Source organism: Periophthalmus magnuspinnatus, chromosome 20 (assembly GCF_009829125.3).
Source record: "Periophthalmus magnuspinnatus isolate fPerMag1 chromosome 20, fPerMag1.2.pri, whole genome shotgun sequence".
Taxonomy (NCBI): Eukaryota; Metazoa; Chordata; class Actinopteri; order Gobiiformes; family Gobiidae; genus Periophthalmus; species Periophthalmus magnuspinnatus.
In genome coordinates this window covers 15,794,799-15,811,939 of record NC_047145.1, presented here as the reverse complement: position 1 = coordinate 15,811,939, position 17,141 = coordinate 15,794,799, and the positions used below count along the sequence as shown (strand labels likewise).

General features: G+C 38.1%; 2 protein-coding genes across 4 annotated transcripts in view; both read left to right on the top strand.

Moving 5' to 3' along the window:
* oxsr1b (oxidative stress responsive kinase 1b) overlaps positions 1-11,871 on the top strand; it is a 30,337-nt gene extending 18,466 nt beyond the window's left edge. The window contains exons 4-19 of one of the 2 annotated variants that reach the window (XM_055229975.1): positions 165-306; positions 4,531-4,586; positions 5,020-5,129; positions 5,862-5,963; positions 6,423-6,556; positions 6,643-6,691; positions 6,925-6,990; positions 7,068-7,190; positions 7,830-7,907; positions 9,136-9,171; positions 9,248-9,400; positions 9,478-9,533; positions 9,629-9,681; positions 9,806-9,874; positions 10,189-10,253; positions 10,324-11,871. In XM_055229975.1, the coding sequence (XP_055085950.1) occupies positions 165-306; positions 4,531-4,586; positions 5,020-5,129; positions 5,862-5,963; positions 6,423-6,556; positions 6,643-6,691; positions 6,925-6,990; positions 7,068-7,190; positions 7,830-7,907; positions 9,136-9,171; positions 9,248-9,400; positions 9,478-9,533; positions 9,629-9,681; positions 9,806-9,874; positions 10,189-10,253; positions 10,324-10,398 (1,367 nt within the window). In that variant the 3' untranslated portion in view covers positions 10,399-11,871. The remainder of the gene's footprint in view (positions 1-164; positions 307-4,530; positions 4,587-5,019; positions 5,130-5,861; positions 5,964-6,422; positions 6,557-6,642; positions 6,692-6,924; positions 6,991-7,067; positions 7,191-7,829; positions 7,908-9,135; positions 9,172-9,247; positions 9,401-9,477; positions 9,534-9,628; positions 9,682-9,805; positions 9,875-10,188; positions 10,254-10,323) is intronic. The other variant, XM_033985564.2, reaches the window with a different exon arrangement.
* A 326-nt stretch (positions 11,872-12,197) lies between these two features.
* On the top strand, positions 12,198-16,591 carry slc22a13b (solute carrier family 22 member 13b). Of its 2 annotated transcripts, XM_033986299.2 has the most exons (10): positions 12,198-12,618; positions 13,671-13,774; positions 13,859-14,013; positions 14,524-14,695; positions 14,843-14,963; positions 15,028-15,122; positions 15,625-15,839; positions 16,009-16,117; positions 16,186-16,380; positions 16,454-16,591. In XM_033986299.2, the coding sequence occupies exons 1-10, from the start codon at positions 12,241-12,243 to the stop codon at positions 16,512-16,514; spliced, it is 1,605 nt and encodes a 534-aa protein (XP_033842190.2). In that variant the 5' UTR covers positions 12,198-12,240; the 3' UTR covers positions 16,515-16,591. The 2 variants fall into 2 exon arrangements, with proteins under 2 accessions (XP_033842190.2, XP_055085963.1); XM_055229988.1 differs by lacking the exon at positions 16,454-16,591 and having other exon boundaries at positions 16,190-16,283.
* Positions 16,592-17,141: the final 550 nt, after the last annotated feature.

Genomic DNA, 17,141 nt, shown 5'->3' with positions numbered 1-17,141 from the left:
GGTGGCTTTCTCAGAGATGTAGGAACTTGTTTACCAGTTGGGAAACAAGAATAAAATGGCGTAGAGCCAACCCTAGTTTTCGTTTGATCGTGGTAGACGATAATAAATGATTCAGAAATGCATTGTGTGGTCTCATTGTTTAAACGACCTTAATGTATTTTCAGGTTCAGTGCTGGATGTGATCAAGCATATCATCTCACGAGGGGAGCATAAGACTGGAGTCCTGGATGAGGCCAGCATAGCCACAGTTTTGAAAGATGTTCTGGAGGGCTTAGAGTACCTGCACAAGAACGGGCAAATCCACAGGTAAACAAAAATGAAAGCCTTTTCAAAACTGTATATAGTTGTATAATAAGTGGATGAACATGTTGCTTTGAAGCTTTATGGGAAATGTAACTAACGTTAGAATACAGGTTTCACTAAATCGTTTGCCTGCGAAATCCAGAATAATATCTCTCTGGATTTTTATACAGATTGATATCACTTGTCCCCACGCCCTCTGTTAAGTCTCAAGCCTGACCAAACGTGATTGTGCAATCAGATTTGTTTTTTTCAGTGACTCATGTGAAACAAAGGAGCTCATTTATAACTTATTATTTACAAATAAAATCACATTTATCTCACCTCAGATTAAGAGAGTTTAGTGCTTGGCTCATTGATTCTGCAGAAATCCGCAGTGCTTTTCAGCCCCTTGTTTTCCTTTATTTTCCAATATGACGGACGAAGCGTGACCCTGATTGGCTAATTGATTAACTTGCCAATTACGCCCATTTGAAAATGGGGAGATTCACCTGTGATCAGGCTCACATCTTTGTAAAGTATTGAAGAAGTGTTTATTCTGGATCCCAGGCAAATAAATCATAGTAAACATTATTTTATTCAACATTTTGTAACAATCTAGTTTGACAATTTTGGTGAAGTGTGTAATTTTACTTCTTGTTTGGACAGGGGTAGCAGATGAGATAATTAAGTATTAACTATTATTCCTCAACTTTTGTTAACAAACTAGATCTTTACTGGTGTGAAACTGTGATAAATATTGACCACAGCTACTATCCACCAACCACAGTAATCCTAAAACATGAAAACCTGTCATAGGCCTCACCTTGTTCTCTTGTTTACATTTAAATGAGAAGTAAGGTACTCTACTGTTGATTTACTTGTGAAGACTTGTATGAATTCCTAGAAGGAGTAAGTAAATTGTAAATCTTGCTTGATGCATAGTTTCCATTTGCACATGGGCACTTTGTAAAGGTCAGGATCTTCTGCACTAGATGTGTGAAGCGGCGTCCAAACAGGGCTGCAGTGACCGTGTTTGAGCTGCTACAGCCAAAATGTCCATGTGTGTAGTCTTGTTCCATGACTATTCAAAAAGACATAGCTCCTAAGTGGACCAAAATGTTCCCTGATAATCCATAAGACGTTGTATATGAATATGTATTAGTGGAATATGTCAATGGCAGATTTGCATGCCACTAGAAATGTGATCCTGAAAGCTCCCCTCTAAGCTAGTTCAAGTCCAGGCTAAGTCCTTCTCCTCCAACAGTTACAATGAACCCACTCACTGCAGAAAGTCACTACACAAGACTTTGCTCCCACCTTTAACCACTTGGTTGCCTTATACATATTGTCCTTTTTCCGGCTTGCGTACTTGAATGACTAGGCTTTTAAATAATGCATTGTTTGGTTGAGGACTTGTGTAATGTGTAATATCGTCAAATTTGTTAGTTTGAACAAAGAATATGTATTTTAAATTGAGTATACCTTAAAATGTGATAATGAAAAAACAAAACATTTTATTGTATTTACAAGCGACTTTTCAAAATTGACCTAAATCCACCAAAAGATCTCAATTCAAAATGGTTGTATTTTATTGAAGTTTTGAGATTCAAGGCAGCACATAGAAAGAGTTGTACACTGCCATTATAGAAACTGCTCATACTAGTTGATCCAGCTGGGACACCATAATTTCATCAGATCATATACGTGAAGTCATGCGATGATGAATTAGATGTCTTTAGCTCACAGTTGAGTTGCACTGTGGGATGTGTGTCTGCTGACATGGGCCTGTTCGTAGGCGGTGCATGTTCTTCCTGTGTAAGCCGGGTCATATGAGCAGGAGCCTGAGGACAGAGGTGTGGGACACAGTCAAGCGCAGGAGGATAAAGAGAGAAATGTCACATGATTAGATCCATCCAACCCAGGACCACTGAAAAGCAATTAGAGTGTATGAGTGCTGTAGGCCTCAGCAGAGACATTTACCACAAGACAGTAAAGTGCCCCCTCCCCATTCACATCAACCTGAAGAGTCTCCTATTTAGACGTGACGCTTCTTCTCTAATGTGACCCACTGGTGCCTGTTGATGTACATAAAGTTACGTTTTATACATACACAAACACATTTTGTATGCATTTTGTATTTTTTTATTCTGGTTTCTCAGGGAGCAGTGTATAGCGAGTCACTCCCTGTGCAGCCATGTAATTGCTGCGAGTGTAGGCTCCCTCTGAGAGCTATATGCAAAATAAGAGATTAAAATATAACAGCAGTAACAGTTCAGAAGAGATATAGCCTGGTGTTTGAGAGGAACTCTAGTTAATGGGAGGTATTTGTTAGTTTGTCACCCAGCGTCAGGCCTTTGTGTTATCGTGGCCTGTTAGGGCACTGTGAGCTGGCCTCAGGATATGATGTCATAGAGGTGACCCAGCTCCAGATGAGGGGGATAAATCTCTCTGACATTTTCATACCAGGACAGTCCCACCTGGCCTCCTCCAGCCACTATTTCCGAGGGTCATAAATATGAAAAGTCGCTGCCATCACATTTGTTCTCCACTATGAGGGCTTGTGTTGTGTAACACCTATAACCCATGACAGTAGTTTAAGCTTCACCCCTTATTTCCTGTTCTCTGATTTGGGAGGAGATAACTTACACTGCAATGGTTGAAACTTAGTTTTTTTTTAGTTCTTATAGCTACAGTTTTTCTTTGAACTTGTATGGTGCATTGTGTCACCACCTCCTCCTCCCTCCTTTTTCTGCTCTCCGGTGAATGTTAATGACTGTCTGCACTCTGCAGCCTTTTCTCACAGCATTACGATCTGCTGCAGTCAACCACATTATCAGCAGCTGGAGAAGCTATGCTTAAGCCTCTTAGAAATGCATACTTGATTATTTCTTATGAACTGCTTCAATTACACTTAATTATCTCAAGCTGTACATATATTTTATTCTAAATGAACATTTCTGTTTTGTTAAGGTGTAAAGTGGCTGGTTTGTTTTTGGCTCTAGAAAAGAGCTGTGATTGTTGGCAGTAGCATGAGTGGATGTTGTTATAGCTACAGTATAGTTACATTAACAGCAAGAGTGTCTCTTGGCTGTTTTAAGGCCACTAACAGCAGCTGTCAAGTCAGTTCATCTGATCTGCTTCGCTGTATTCTGTCCAATGTAAGTTATGTAATAATGCATATCATTCAAATATACACATAACAAGCATACCATGCAATGCACAGCTTTTTCTGAATGATAGGATAAACTACAGCGTTTGTCATTGTCATTCACTGTGGTATGAAGAAAAAACGTCCACACTAAAGACATAGGCTAAACACCTCCCTGAGCTGGCTGTCACGCCTTCCATTTGTCACATTGCAAAACTATGGATGCTATGCCCCTCTCATTGTGAAAGACCTCAAACTTGACTAGAGTTTGTGACAACATGAAGTGCAAAACATGCTATCTGGTTTTGTGTCAAATTAAGTATTTTGCCCAAAGGAAACCTCTGATTACACCCCAGACAACTGATCAGACATGTTGGTAACTAATGTGTTATTATGCAAATCCGTAACAATTGCAGTGTTCTTTCAGTCAAGTCATCCTCCATTGTGCAAAGACTACAGCTGAAAATGGGAGAGTGGGAAGGTGTGTCATATCAACTCTAAAGCCATATTCTGAATAGTGGGCTATTTTTAAATTCATTGAGATTAATTTGGTTGCTAGAATAATCCAACTGAATAAATGCAATACTCACCAATGAGCTATTTCGGCAAGCTTTTACAACAATGCCCCCTTCTGGCCAAATGTGAAATGTGCATTTTGTAAAGTTAATCAGTTCATTTTTCTGTGGTTCAGAGCAGATGTATTAGATGAGTCTGCGTTAGGTACTGGGGACGATCATTGTGCCATTTTGCCATTACTCAGTTCAGTTCATTCAGAATCACAGAATCTGATGACACAACAATCATCTCCACATTAATTTTTTTTACCCTTTTGTCTGACCTTTCGAACGTCTGTTGCTATGACGACTGTCTAGCAGCAGTCGCTCAGTGAGATAGTAAAATGGTGTGGCAGTCAACACAAGTACACACATATAAAGGAAATACTGACTCCTTATCACCACCAGGGGAGGCTATAAGAGGAATGAACCAATTAGTTGCATACTGTGTGCACCATTTATAACATCCCCGACAGTTTGATGTCTTGTGATACTAAGAGAAAACAGCACTACATTTACTTATTATCCTTTCTCGTTTTTTTGCAGAGACCTAAAGGCTGGGAATATTCTGCTTGGTGATGATGGATCAGTGCAGATAGCTGGTACATATGTCCAAAGCCTCAATATATTTTATACAGGGACTTTCTTGATTTAGTAAGACATGTTTTATTTAAAGATTTATTGTGTAACTTCTATAGCCGTGTTCCCATCATCTGCTTGTCACCGTGGAGATGCTATTACTTGGCCTGGAATATTCTACAGTATTGTATTCAACTTAACTTATGTCCATGGAGACAAACAGGTGACAACACCAGGAAATGCAAGCAATATACACGCCTGCTTTGAAAAATGCCAGCTAGATAAGTTTAATGCCATACTGTGGAACATTCCAGGCAAAGTGGTAACATCTCCATAGAAGTATGTGATTGACCCTCTACCAGAAAGGTTCCATAGCGCACCGTAGACTCATAATGTTTGATAGCAGTACCAAATGTACTTGTCTTTCTCACTCCACTCCTTTCTCTTTCACCACAGATTTTGGAGTCAGTGCATTTCTGGCCACAGGCGGTGACATGACGAGAAATAAAGTGCGCAAGACGTTTGTGGGGACTCCATGTTGGATGGCCCCAGAAGTCATGGAGCAAGTGAGTCTTCATTTAAGTAAAGCAGCTGTACCACACGCTGTACCCTTTCTGAGTAAAGTTAATCTGACATATACAGGAAGATAAAAGGCACTTTACATTAGGCCTGTCATGATAATTACTACATTGACCTATAGTTCAAAATATGATGGGTGGAACAATAATTTGTGGGGGTCAATGTTAATCATAGGTACTCATTGTAATAGTGGGAAAATGTGGTTATTTTTTCTGTACTATGATTAGATTTGAGATGTAGAAGTTTGAATTGACAGTATGACTCAATGTAGACACAAACACATTACTTAAGTGTTGAATTCTGTTAGGTATTTTTTGCTGCTCATATTTTTTTTTACAGTAGTGTACATTAAGAATACTTTATTGCGGATAATTCTGCTTAATTTTTATTGGTATAATTGTTTATTATCTATATTTACAATATATCACACTTGAAAATGTGTTATTGTGTCTACTTTACATCCAAGGAAATTTTGTTTCTAAAATGATCACAATTTTAATTTTTTAGTTCTTACAATTATATTACTTTGCTTGCTTGCAATTAACCAAATAATCCTGACATCCCTAGACTGTTCCACTAAATGCACACAGCAATGAAAAATATATCCGTCTGGAAAATGAGTAGCATTTAGTTGATATTGTAAATGTTTCCAATCTTCTTTGCAGCTGTGTTGATCCTAATGGACAGAACCAAAGCTGAATATGACTATGTTTTGACAGGTTAGGGGTTATGATTTTAAAGCTGATATCTGGAGCTTTGGGATCACGGCCATCGAACTTGCCACGGGGGCTGCACCTTATCACAAATACCCTCCAATGAAGGTGAGCCAAAGTCCCCAAGTTGTCTATAGTTGTTGTTATGCTATATTACACAAAATGGATTCTCGTTTGCTTTAAGCCATGTTAAAATATTACCTCCTCAAAAACACACCTGGAGTTGTGTTGTGTTTCAGTCACACATGTTTCAGTACCGGTATCCTGCATTATTAGTCCATCTACATGTTCAAAGCTCAAAATCCTCTGTTCCAGCTTGTGGTAATTTTCAAGTTAACCGCTGCCTTTTAGCTTTAGTTCAGTAGAGATTGACAGTTCCAGATTTGAAAATATCCAAGTGATTTTAGTGAAGGTGTATAGAGTGTTTTCAGTTTGACAAAAAGAACTATAGCGTAGATAGCATAGATAAAAAAAATAGTGTAATGTGGGTCCTTTAATCGTAATGTTGGATTGCCTCTCTGTATTCCCTCTATGAAAAGGTCAAGTTGTGCGTTTTAAATTCTGCAGGTCTTGATGCTGACGCTGCAGAATGACCCTCCCGCTCTAGAGACGGGGATCACAGACAAAGAGATGGTAAAGAAATATGGAAAATCGTTCAGGAAAATGATCTCACTGTGTCTACAGAAAGATCCAGAGAAGAGGTCTTGATAACTTTAACAATACACCTTGACAATTCCTGTTCCATTTGAATATTATACTAATTCACTCTAATTTTTTCTTCTTTTAGGCCAACATCATCAGAGTTGTTGAAGCACAAATTTTTCCAAAAAGCAAAGGTAATTTAAATGTATTTATTTCAACTGGTTCAACCTCTCACACAGTTGAAATTCACTATTGCGGAGTACGAAATCCATATTGTCAATAGAGTTGTTTCCTGTGTTTGCAGCAGGTGGCAGTAAGTCACATTCTTAGTAGTCTTAGTTGACTTACACTGACTTCATTTGGGTCAAATTGGGGAATAACTAAACAAATAAAATGTGAGAAGAGTATTTCTGTCTTTTCTTTACAGACCCATGAATATTTACATGACAGGTTGCTACAAAGGGCACCAACAATAACGGAGAGGTCGAAAAGGGTAAAGTACTGCATTCACATGTTCATGTAGTTTAAGTCTATAAATAACACTTTAGAGATAATTTGTGTGTGTTTCAGGTGCGCAGAGTGCCTGGTTCTAGTGGACGGCTGCACAAAACAGAAGACGGTGAATGGGAGTGGAGTGATGACGAGCTAGATGAAGAGAGTGAAGAAGGCAAAGCTGCGGTGGCTGCTTTAAGGGTGAGAAAAAAACACTATGTTCATGTAAATGCTTTTTTTAAATAACTGATTCCCCTCACTGTAGACCTATGTGTTAGTTGTGAGATACTTGTATGTGTGCCATGCATTAACCCTCCAATTCACGCCAAAGTCTTGTCTTTAAATAGGCTGTCTTCATGAGATATCACAATATTCTCAAACACATGTAGTTTAAAACTGAGCTGCATGACAGGTCAGAAGTGGTACACTTGGGCTGTAAATGGTTTTTACCCCTGTAATTACTAGGTCTATCCTGTCAATATAAAAACACTGTGGCTTCACAAAGTGGTTCCTTTATTCAACACCAAAGACTGTGTTGTTGACAGTTATATGAACTTAAACTAAGTCATAAGATTAATATGACTTATATAATTATATGAAGTTTGTGGAGCAAACCCCTAACAATTAATGATAAGCGTCGTGGATTTATGGACCATTTTTCAGTCAAAAACAGTAATTCCCCCAGTTGTATAGGCCCTTGCCCTCCATATGATGGCGTTATGACATCATCAATTGCTATAATGTGAACACAGCCTATTCCTGTGCACTGTTTTACTGTGTAGTGTGTCCATTGTCTCTCCACTCAGTCTCTTTATGTGTATGTTCTGTCCAATGGCCAAGGAGCAGCAGGGGAAGTCAGTTAGCGCCCCCAAACGACAAGTGCGCTTCTCCTATCCGCTGGAGCTGCCTGCGTCCAGGGTTGTTCAACTGTCAGCACAATACACATGGCATCCCCTAACAAGGAAGGGCTCTCCCCACTCTCTCTAGAGTCTTAGGCCCCATGGAAGGTGAACTGACCTATGGAGTGAGGAGGGGAGTTTAATGCTCTGCATATAGTGATGCATTTAGAAATGCCACTGCCTGTGACAAAAATGCATTTGAATCCAAGTTTATAATTGATAAAAATTGAAGTCATTGTTTGCCTCAGACCTTGTCTTTATCTTAAAGCCAAGGTAAAGGAGGTACAATCATCCTTATGTAGTCTGTAGTGGTGTTGTTAAAAAGGGGAGACGACTTCCTGGAGGCCATCTGTATTTTCTTTCTTTTTAATTTTTTTTTTCAAAATCAAGATTTTACTGACGAAATTGGTTTGAAATAATCTAAGGCAAATTACTTATCTACCCTGAAAGACTCTGTTGTAATCCATAATAACTTTCAATGGAAAATCATTTCTACTTGAGTTTGCTTTGTTCTTGCCATTTTGTGGACAAACTGACCCCAGTATTGTGTCAGTCTGTCTCCAAAAGGCTCTGCCTTTTATTATACCTCCTCTTTGTTTTTCATCTTTCTGTTACATTTTAACTATGTTGCTATACTTATTCATTTTCTTCCCTCCACTCAGCTTCTCCAATTTCAAAACTAAAAAATATATATATTTTCACTCGTTTACAACTCAAGTGTTAATTAAATAGAATCATGTTCTTTACATCCTCATCCTGGGCCAAATCTGGTTTTGTTATTTGCTTATTGCATAATATTCAGTGAGACAAACGAAGCTCTAAAATGGCTTTTTTCCTTTATCTGTGGGTTTTTAGCTTTTGGCTATTCAGAACATATAATATTTAGTTTTAAGGTTTTCAACATTCTGAAAACCACTACACTGCATCTATATATTCAAATAAATTAAAGCAATGGGGAACTGTAAATTCCCCATTGTGGGACTAATAAAGGTTTATGTTATCTTAGACTTTACATCCTCTCTTTCTACCCTTTCTTCTTGAAGCTTAAGACAGACAAGGAGAGTGTAGTAGTCAATGAAGACATAAATGAGACCGTAAACGAGTATGCCATTTTATTTTGGTATTTCTTTTTTTTTTCCAAATCTGTGTGCGTTCTGTGTGTTCTTTGCATCCAAAAGCTTGTGTTGTTATCAGCTTTGTTCAAAAAACTGTGAAGTCTTTGCTGATGTTTTTTATTTACTTTATAGTCACCACGTGTGAAGGAGAGCCCACAGAATTCAGAGGTATATTTCAATAATAATTTCAACCATTCCTGTCTGTTTATGTTGTTACTTGACTCATTTGAGGTGGATTTGTCAGATCTTCCAGAGTCCTGACCCTTTAAGCACTCATCTCCAGCCCCCCATGGCTCCTCTACCTCAGGCTGCGGTTGCCCCTCAGCCCACTGCACCTGTCAGCCCTCCAACCAGTGTCCCTGCTGCCTCTCCCCCTCCTGCTGCTGTCCCAACACAGGTCACACAGCTCTTAGAGCTCAGCTTGTGTCAGAGAAAAGTACTTGATATTTACCACAGTACTCTATCCTTCCTTAGACTCCAGCTCCCTCAGGCGATGTCAACGCTTCCATTAGTTTGGTATTAAGGTTAAGGTAAAGTTTGTTGTTTTGTTTTTTTGTTTTTTTAAATGAAATGTACATACTCTATTCTATTTATTTCACTTGTATTTTCTTGTCATTGTCTTTAGAAATTCAAAGAAGGAGCTGAATGATATCCGCTTTGATTTTATGCCAGGAAGAGGCAAGTCACTTATCCACTGCCAGTTCAATGAATACAAATAGGTCACATTTAGCGGATAATTAGTAACAGACCGTTCATCAGGGTTGCAGAGTTTTTCTCATACCTCTCTCTGTTTGTCACACAGACACAGCAGAGGGTGTGTCCCAGGAGCTGGTGTCTGCAGGCCTGGTGGATGGCAGGGATTTGGTTGTAGGTTAGTCATGTTCTGTATTCTTGACCAGTTCAAGACTCAAAAAAAGGAATGCATCTCAACGGAGTTCCTGGTAAAATATTAAAATGGTTAAATTAAATAAAAATGTTTTATTTTAATTTTATTGGAGCTTTACTCTCTAATTGTTTGTAACCTACCCGGGGCTTGCAGATAGAAACTAACTTTAGCTAAATCTGATGTAAAGCATCTCTTATTTTATTAGATTAGTTTGCACATCGTCCCTGTTAAAATAAATACATTTTAAAAACCATTACATTTTAACTAAACTGGTTAAATATTGTTTCCTTTTCTTTTAGTTGCTGCAAACTTGCAGAAAATTGTTGATGCGCCTCCAGCTAATAAGAATGTCACTTTCAAGCTGGTAAGATTTGTGTTTATATCTTATTAAAGTTTGTTGTTGTTTTTTGATTAATTCCTTTTTTTTGCTCTAGGCATCAGGAATCGAAGGATCTGAAATCCCAGATGACATCAAACTGATGGGCTTTGCTCAGCTGAGCATTAATTAAAACATTGTTCTACTTAGGACAGTAACTTGACAAAAATGTGAAAATATAAAAAAAATAGTTTATTGCATTTTTTTTTTTCTTTTGATGGCTGTAAAGAAACCACTACTGCCAAAGAGAGACCGTTCATGGCCCATAGGATTACAGTGGCATCATGACACTGAACGGCTCAATAGAGTTGAGAGAAGTTTACAGTGAAAACGTAGAAGGATGCAACTCTCACCATCCGCGTTCAGTGGTTTCCCTAGAAACGTAGTTTCTTATCTAATTGTGATGCATTTGCACAATCTGAATGAATGCCCTTCAACCTGAAGCGTAACAATGCCTTATATCCATCAGAACTACTGAGTGCTCGTCACCGTACAAGCATTATGTCGTCTGAAATGTGCACGCGGGGTTCCATGTTGTAGCCACGTGTCTTGGAATTAGTTTCTCATAAAATGAACAAGTGCATTTTGTTTCTGTAAAAATATGAGTACTTGATCTAAAATCTGGTCTGTAAATAAGGACATGTGGCTTTGATTTGTTTTTATAAGTTTGTCTTTCACTCTAGGCCTTTATGTCTATCTTATGCCATTTTTTGGGTTGTGTGAAGGAAGGTGACTATGTGACCACACTGCGAATATCAAAATGTATTTTTTAATTGAATTGTATTCAGTTTTTGGCTTCATACATATGTATTGTTCAATGGGACCTTAGCTAATTGCTTGGTCTTCCCCTCTGTTGTTGGTGTAAACTACACTTCTATTTAAACTTGCATCTGAATCTCCTTTGTCACTGGTTTTACAACTGCAACAAAGATTTTATCTATTATGATTGTAAATGTAAAGGCACAATAGCATCTGTTAACAATGCTTTTGATGTTTTTGTGCAAATCAATGTGCATTTTCGAATACTTATCAATGAATGTGCATCTTGCAGTTGGCATACAACACCATGGGGATCCAGTTTACTCCCATGACATAAAATGCCCGCACTTTTACTGTCAAAAGCCCTTCATGGTGCCATATGTTTTAAAAGCTAATGTAAAGAGACGTCTAAGATGTAAAATTTTAAGCCAGCCTTAAATCAAAAACGACCAACTGTATTTTTCTGTCTTTGAAGACATGTTGCTAAGTGCAGTATTTGGTGCCATTCTCTTGGTGTGAGGACAGGATTGATGTGAATGACGATTACTTGTGTGTGAATAAAGATGTGTGCGTTGCCAAAATGGAGCCCTGGTTCGAACAGAAGTGATCTTCTATGGTTAACTGTTAATGCTGTCACATTTCTCATGCAACAGCTTTTAGTACGTTTGACAAACTGTAGCAACTGATCATGACCGGCAAAAAGACTTTGTTAATTAATGCAATAATCAAGGCTGTAAGATATTTGGACTTTCAGTTTTAATTTGTTCATTGATTCTCTTTTGGAACATTCTCAATTTCAAAGCATGTTTCTCTGATTAATTTCAGTCAATAAAGAATGAGCATATCATTTTTGGATTCTGTTTTTCCACTGTCCAAGTTATTTTTCTCTGAAGAAGCAAAAACAAGACACAACATCTTACTCTTGTTATAACAATATTGCAAGCCATATTGTATGGGACTGTTCATACTTGTCCTAGTTTAAGCCCTAGACCTGATGTAGACTGATCCTGGTCTAGTCCTGATTTATTAATGGTCTAAACTCTAGTCCAGGGTCAGTTGGACTTCAGCCTGAAGAGCTCTGATGTTGCATTTAAATCCTGTCAGTGTGTTAACAAACAGGTTATAAAAAGATGATTGTGTGTTTAACCATTAACTGACTGCGGGTCATGTACACCAAAGATTGGCATGGCTGTGCTGACCTGCTCAGAGTGCTCTCATGATGAGTGACTTCAGGGACATTCTGAGGGAGATCGGGGAGTTTGGCCTCTTCCAGAAGAGGCTGGTGGCGGCGCTGTGTCTGCCCTCTCTGTTCACAGCCTTCGATGTGATCGGGCAGGTCTTTGTGGGCCTCTCGTTCCCACATCACTGTAATACGGACTGGATCCTAGAGATTGGGCCCAACCTGACACAAGCCACACAGTTAAATCTAACTTTGCCTGTGGACAAAGATGGCCAGTATGAAAGCTGTCTTATGTTTAAACCTGTTGCATTGGATTTGGAAACTATTGAGGCTTATGGACTCAATGACACAACAGGCTGTGAAAATGGATCTGTTTTTGAGACTGTCAAAGGAGCCTCCAGCCTCGTATCAGAGGTAAGCTCAGTGTACACAACCTGATCACTATACAAACACAACATGTGGCATATGGTGCAAACATTAAAGGGTGAAGGACGGCAAAATCTACTTTTGAGAGCTTTTAACCATGTTATAACAGTGTCCCTTGTTATTAGCTTACTCAAAGCTGTATTTTGATTGATTCATGTGATCTTATTTTTGTCCTGCAGACAGATTGAGTGCTCAGAAATGTCTTGTTTTCACATACTCCTTAGTTCCACCCACTGCTCGTAATTTACCTGCGATTATTTCAAATATAATGAGATCCCAGGTCATACATAATCTTAAAAAATGCCACCAAATCCTGCTTGTCCCTGTGAAATGCCACTATGAAGAGGCAGACAGGGCCTATCAGTTCAAGCCAAAACACATTTCTACCATTAAGCCATTTTAAAGCATTATTATGATCTAAACTTCACTGAATCAGTTGTTAAACTCCCTGCTCTAAAGCTGCTCAATGTGAAAAAATTATCTATTTATATATATAAAATTATCTATCTATCTATCTATCTATCTATATGTATATATATATATATATATATATATATATATATATATATATATATATATATATATATATATATATATATATATATATATATATATATATAATTTATGACAATTTTTTGGCACCAGTGCCATTGTATCAGGTTTTTACCACATGATGCTTTTACAGACTCCTTTTTGGGTGGAATGACCTCAAATACCGTGAAATTGATCTAGAGAAGTGGGGCATCAAAAGTTATCTAAATTTTTTATACAGTATCTATTGTCTTTGTAAAAATTCCCCCATTTGTGGAGCAAAGAATAAAAGAAGGCTCAATAGCGCCTCACAATTTGCAATGGGTGTAATATAAAGAGGGAAATTGAGGATGGAATAGCGCCCCCTCTCCTTGTGGGGCAGGGTGCAGGTGTGAACGAGGGCCGATCATTGCCGCTTGCAGCTATCTTGTCTTTTCCTTTTTTAATTTGGTTAGCAGTACAGTAGGTCTTTAGCTTGACTGTGTTTATATATGTTCTACTCTCTGCAGTTTGACCTGATATGTGACAGGAGTAGTTTAATTGAAACTTCTCAGTCTATCTACATGCTGGGACTGCTGATCGGAGCCCTGGTTTTGGGACTCATGGCTGACAGGTAATAATAGACAGGATTGTGGTTTAGTTCAGAGACAAAATACACATGATTCATTTGACTAATCATGAATTCTGTCTGCTTCAGGTTTGGTCGCCGCTTTGTGATCCTGCTCTCTCTCTTCCTCCTGATGACTTTTGGAGTTGCTTTGGCCTTCTCTCCCAACATTTATGTTTACATAGCTTTAAAGTTCATCAGTGGCTTTTCAGTGTCAGGAATCCTTGCTAACATCTTTGTGATAGGTAAGCACCATTTTCAAAATACCACGGTAGAGTCACAAAAATGACAATGCTTCAGAGTTAAATTTTTGTTTGTTTTCTTTCTATAACTACTAAGGTTAGTTGTCGTGTTTAGTGCTTGAAATGGCAGTGGGAAGATTAACAAAGAATTACTAAGAACTGTGTATATGCTCTTAATACACCATTTACAGAGTTTAGTAGCAAAATTTATTTGGTCTTTAATCCCACTTTAAAGCTATCATCTGTACGTTTATTTGATTTTCTTCCACAAGTAGATGACAGATGTAAAACCTGTTCCCCCTTCCCTCACCTGGCGTTTGTTTGGGCTCACCTGTGGTCTCTGGTCTCCTTCTGTTAGGCCAAAGCTGGTACGTTAACATAGATAGCATCCAGTGGTGTTATGTGAGAATACAACAGGGCAATCTAATTATAAATGGTATCTTTAAAAGTGCTAGCGACCTGAATTTACTACTTCAAGTCAACCAAATGAATATGAAATCTGTGTCGTTCCAGGTGGTGAGTGGAGTGATGCCTCAAAGTTTGCTCTGTGCACCATCGCCTGTCACTCTTTCTTCCCTCTGGGCCTGATGATACTGTCTGGTTTGGCTTTTTTGATTCGCAACTGGAGAATTTTACAGCTTGTCTTGTTTGCCCCTCTTCTACCCGTGTTTTTACTGTTTTACTGGTTAGTAATATTAGTTGTAGTCTTAGTAGGCCTAACAGTAGCAGTAGTGGGCTTTGTACTAGGAGTTTAGTAGAAATAGAAGGTTTAGCAGTTGTAGTAATAGTAATAGTCAAAGTACACAGTGTAATTTTTAGTCATTTTCCGCAGGATCATCCCAGAGTCAGCACGCTGGCTCATCACTCAGGGAAAGAAAGAGCAGGCCATAAGAGAGATCCGTAAAGCAGCAAAAGTGAATAAGAGGAAGGTCCCTGAAGAACTATTGGAAAAGGTGAGTCTTGTAACATGGTGCAACGGGACAGAACGTACAATGTCTTAATGCCCTGTTATTTCAGCTGAGTGCAGAGGCTCCAGGAAAAAGAAATAACATGCTGGACCTCTTTAAAATCCCCTATCTCAGGAAACGTGCTCTCATTATGAGTTTTATCTGGTGAGTAAATGGTTAGTAATGAATTCACCTATAAAAACTAAATATGAGATGAGAAGTATAAAATATAAATAAAGTATAAAATACTACTAAGACAAATTTGATCCCATTTCCTTTTCTCTTACTTTACTAATATCATATCCATTCTTTAAGTTGCAAAAGGTTTACCTTCATTATTTTTCTGTTATTTTTATTATTATTACAGAATTACAGCATTATGCCTTTAGATTTTGTATCCAAACGGTTTCTCTGTACTTGAGTAGTGTTTATCAGTTACTTTTTACAAACTTGTGATGATCTTTTACTTGGGTAATATTATTTTAAAGATACTCAGTGTAATTTTTCTGATGGATGGTCTGATGCCTGCTTGTCTCCATTTAAATATTTGGCATTAAACCTTTAAAGTAATGGTCAGTTAATGGTCAGTTAACCCAGCATTGATGAAGTAAACCATCATGCATGATTACACTGAATATAATGGTTTAAATAGTTAAATGTGTGATAGGTTTGCTACCAGTCTGATGTACTATGGGATCAGCCTGAATGTGGGCGGCTTCGGCCTGGACATCTACCTCACACAGTTCATCTTTGGGCTGGTGGAGCTCCCAGCCCGACTCGGCTCTTTACCACTGCTGCAGAGATTTGGACGTCGAATATGTCAAATAGTGGTGCTCGTATTGGGAGGGGCTGCATGTTTGGTGATTATTGCCATACCTAAAGGTGAGATGTTATTCACAATAGTACTCCCAGCCTGTATTTTCTATTCTAGAAGGTAAAGTGATAAGAAAAAGCTATATTCATGGAGGCCAGCAGTTGCCACCACCAAGTTAACATATTATGATTATATTATTACTTTCTTACGTAAATCCTTGTTTGTTTTCACCCTCAGATCTCCCTGTCGTGACCACAGTCATCGCTGTACTAGGGAAATTTGCTGCTACTGCATGTTTCTCCACTGTGTATATCTATGCTGCTGAGCTCTACCCTACAGTACTTAGGTAATGAATTGTTAGCTCAGTTTAATACACAAATGTTATGTAAAAGTACTTATTATTCTGTCTTCTAGGCAGAATGGTGTAGGCCTAAATGCCATGTCTGCTCGAGTGGCAGGCATCCTGGCTCCTCTGATTCGACTTCTGGACCAGTACCAGTTCTTCCTGCCCATGTTGATATACGGCACTGTGCCTATCCTCGCGGGGGCACTGTGTCTGATGCTGCCTGAGACGCTCAATGTGGAACTCCAGGACCACACGGAGACGCTGTGAGTATATAAAGGAGAATATACAATAGTACAAGACAATAGGAAATGATAAACGTCTTGTGTTGTATTACAGAACACCAGATAAGAAGACTGATCTGAAGAACAAAGAGAGTTCAAAGAGTACAAAAATGTAGTCTAAACAACGCTAAAATGTAGTGATCTGTGCCATGTTTGTGTATTAATAATGAACTTTTGCAATTTTTATGAAGACATGTGTCGTTGCTGTGTCGTTATTTTAAGATTTCATCTTATAGTGTAATATGCACCATATTTGCTTCAATTTTCACACAACTGCACATGGAACTTTATACATACTCTTATAAAATAAAACACAACAGGCATTTATTTTTTGTTTTATATATTTACTGCAGATTTATTGGAATACTGTTTGAGTGCTTTTATACATCATTTCAAATAAAACTGTCAAATTCTTAATTTCCATTTATAGACAGGTACACTGAAAGATGACCTGACATAGTCAGCTTTTGAGTTAATGATATGCACAGATCAGTTTTCAAGGGTCAGGACTGAAAATACTTATTATTATTATTATTATTATTATTATTATTATTATTGACACTTAATTACTGCAGATTTTGAAGTGAACGAGATGACTGATGAAGCCCATATTGCATGATGGTGTTAAATTCCTCTCTAATTTCTCACTGTGACAAGGTTATATAAAAGAGACTACTGTCTGATAAAAAATAAAACACATGATATGAGCACATCTAGACTTGCACAATCGGGTTTACGATAAA

What these genes read in the sequence shown, in the direction of transcription:
- slc22a13b (XM_033986299.2), top strand. Translation starts at nt 12,241, where the DNA reads ATGATGAGTGACTTCAGGGACATTCTGAGGGAGATCGGGGAGTTTGGC. An exon ending in GATTATTGCCATACCTAAAG is followed by an intron (nt 15,840 to 16,008) that starts GTGAGATGTTAT and finishes TTTCACCCTCAG; the next exon opens with ATCTCCCTGTCGTGACCACA. An exon ending in CTCTACCCTACAGTACTTAG is followed by an intron (nt 16,118 to 16,185) that starts GTAATGAATTGT and finishes TCTGTCTTCTAG; the next exon opens with GCAGAATGGTGTAGGCCTAA.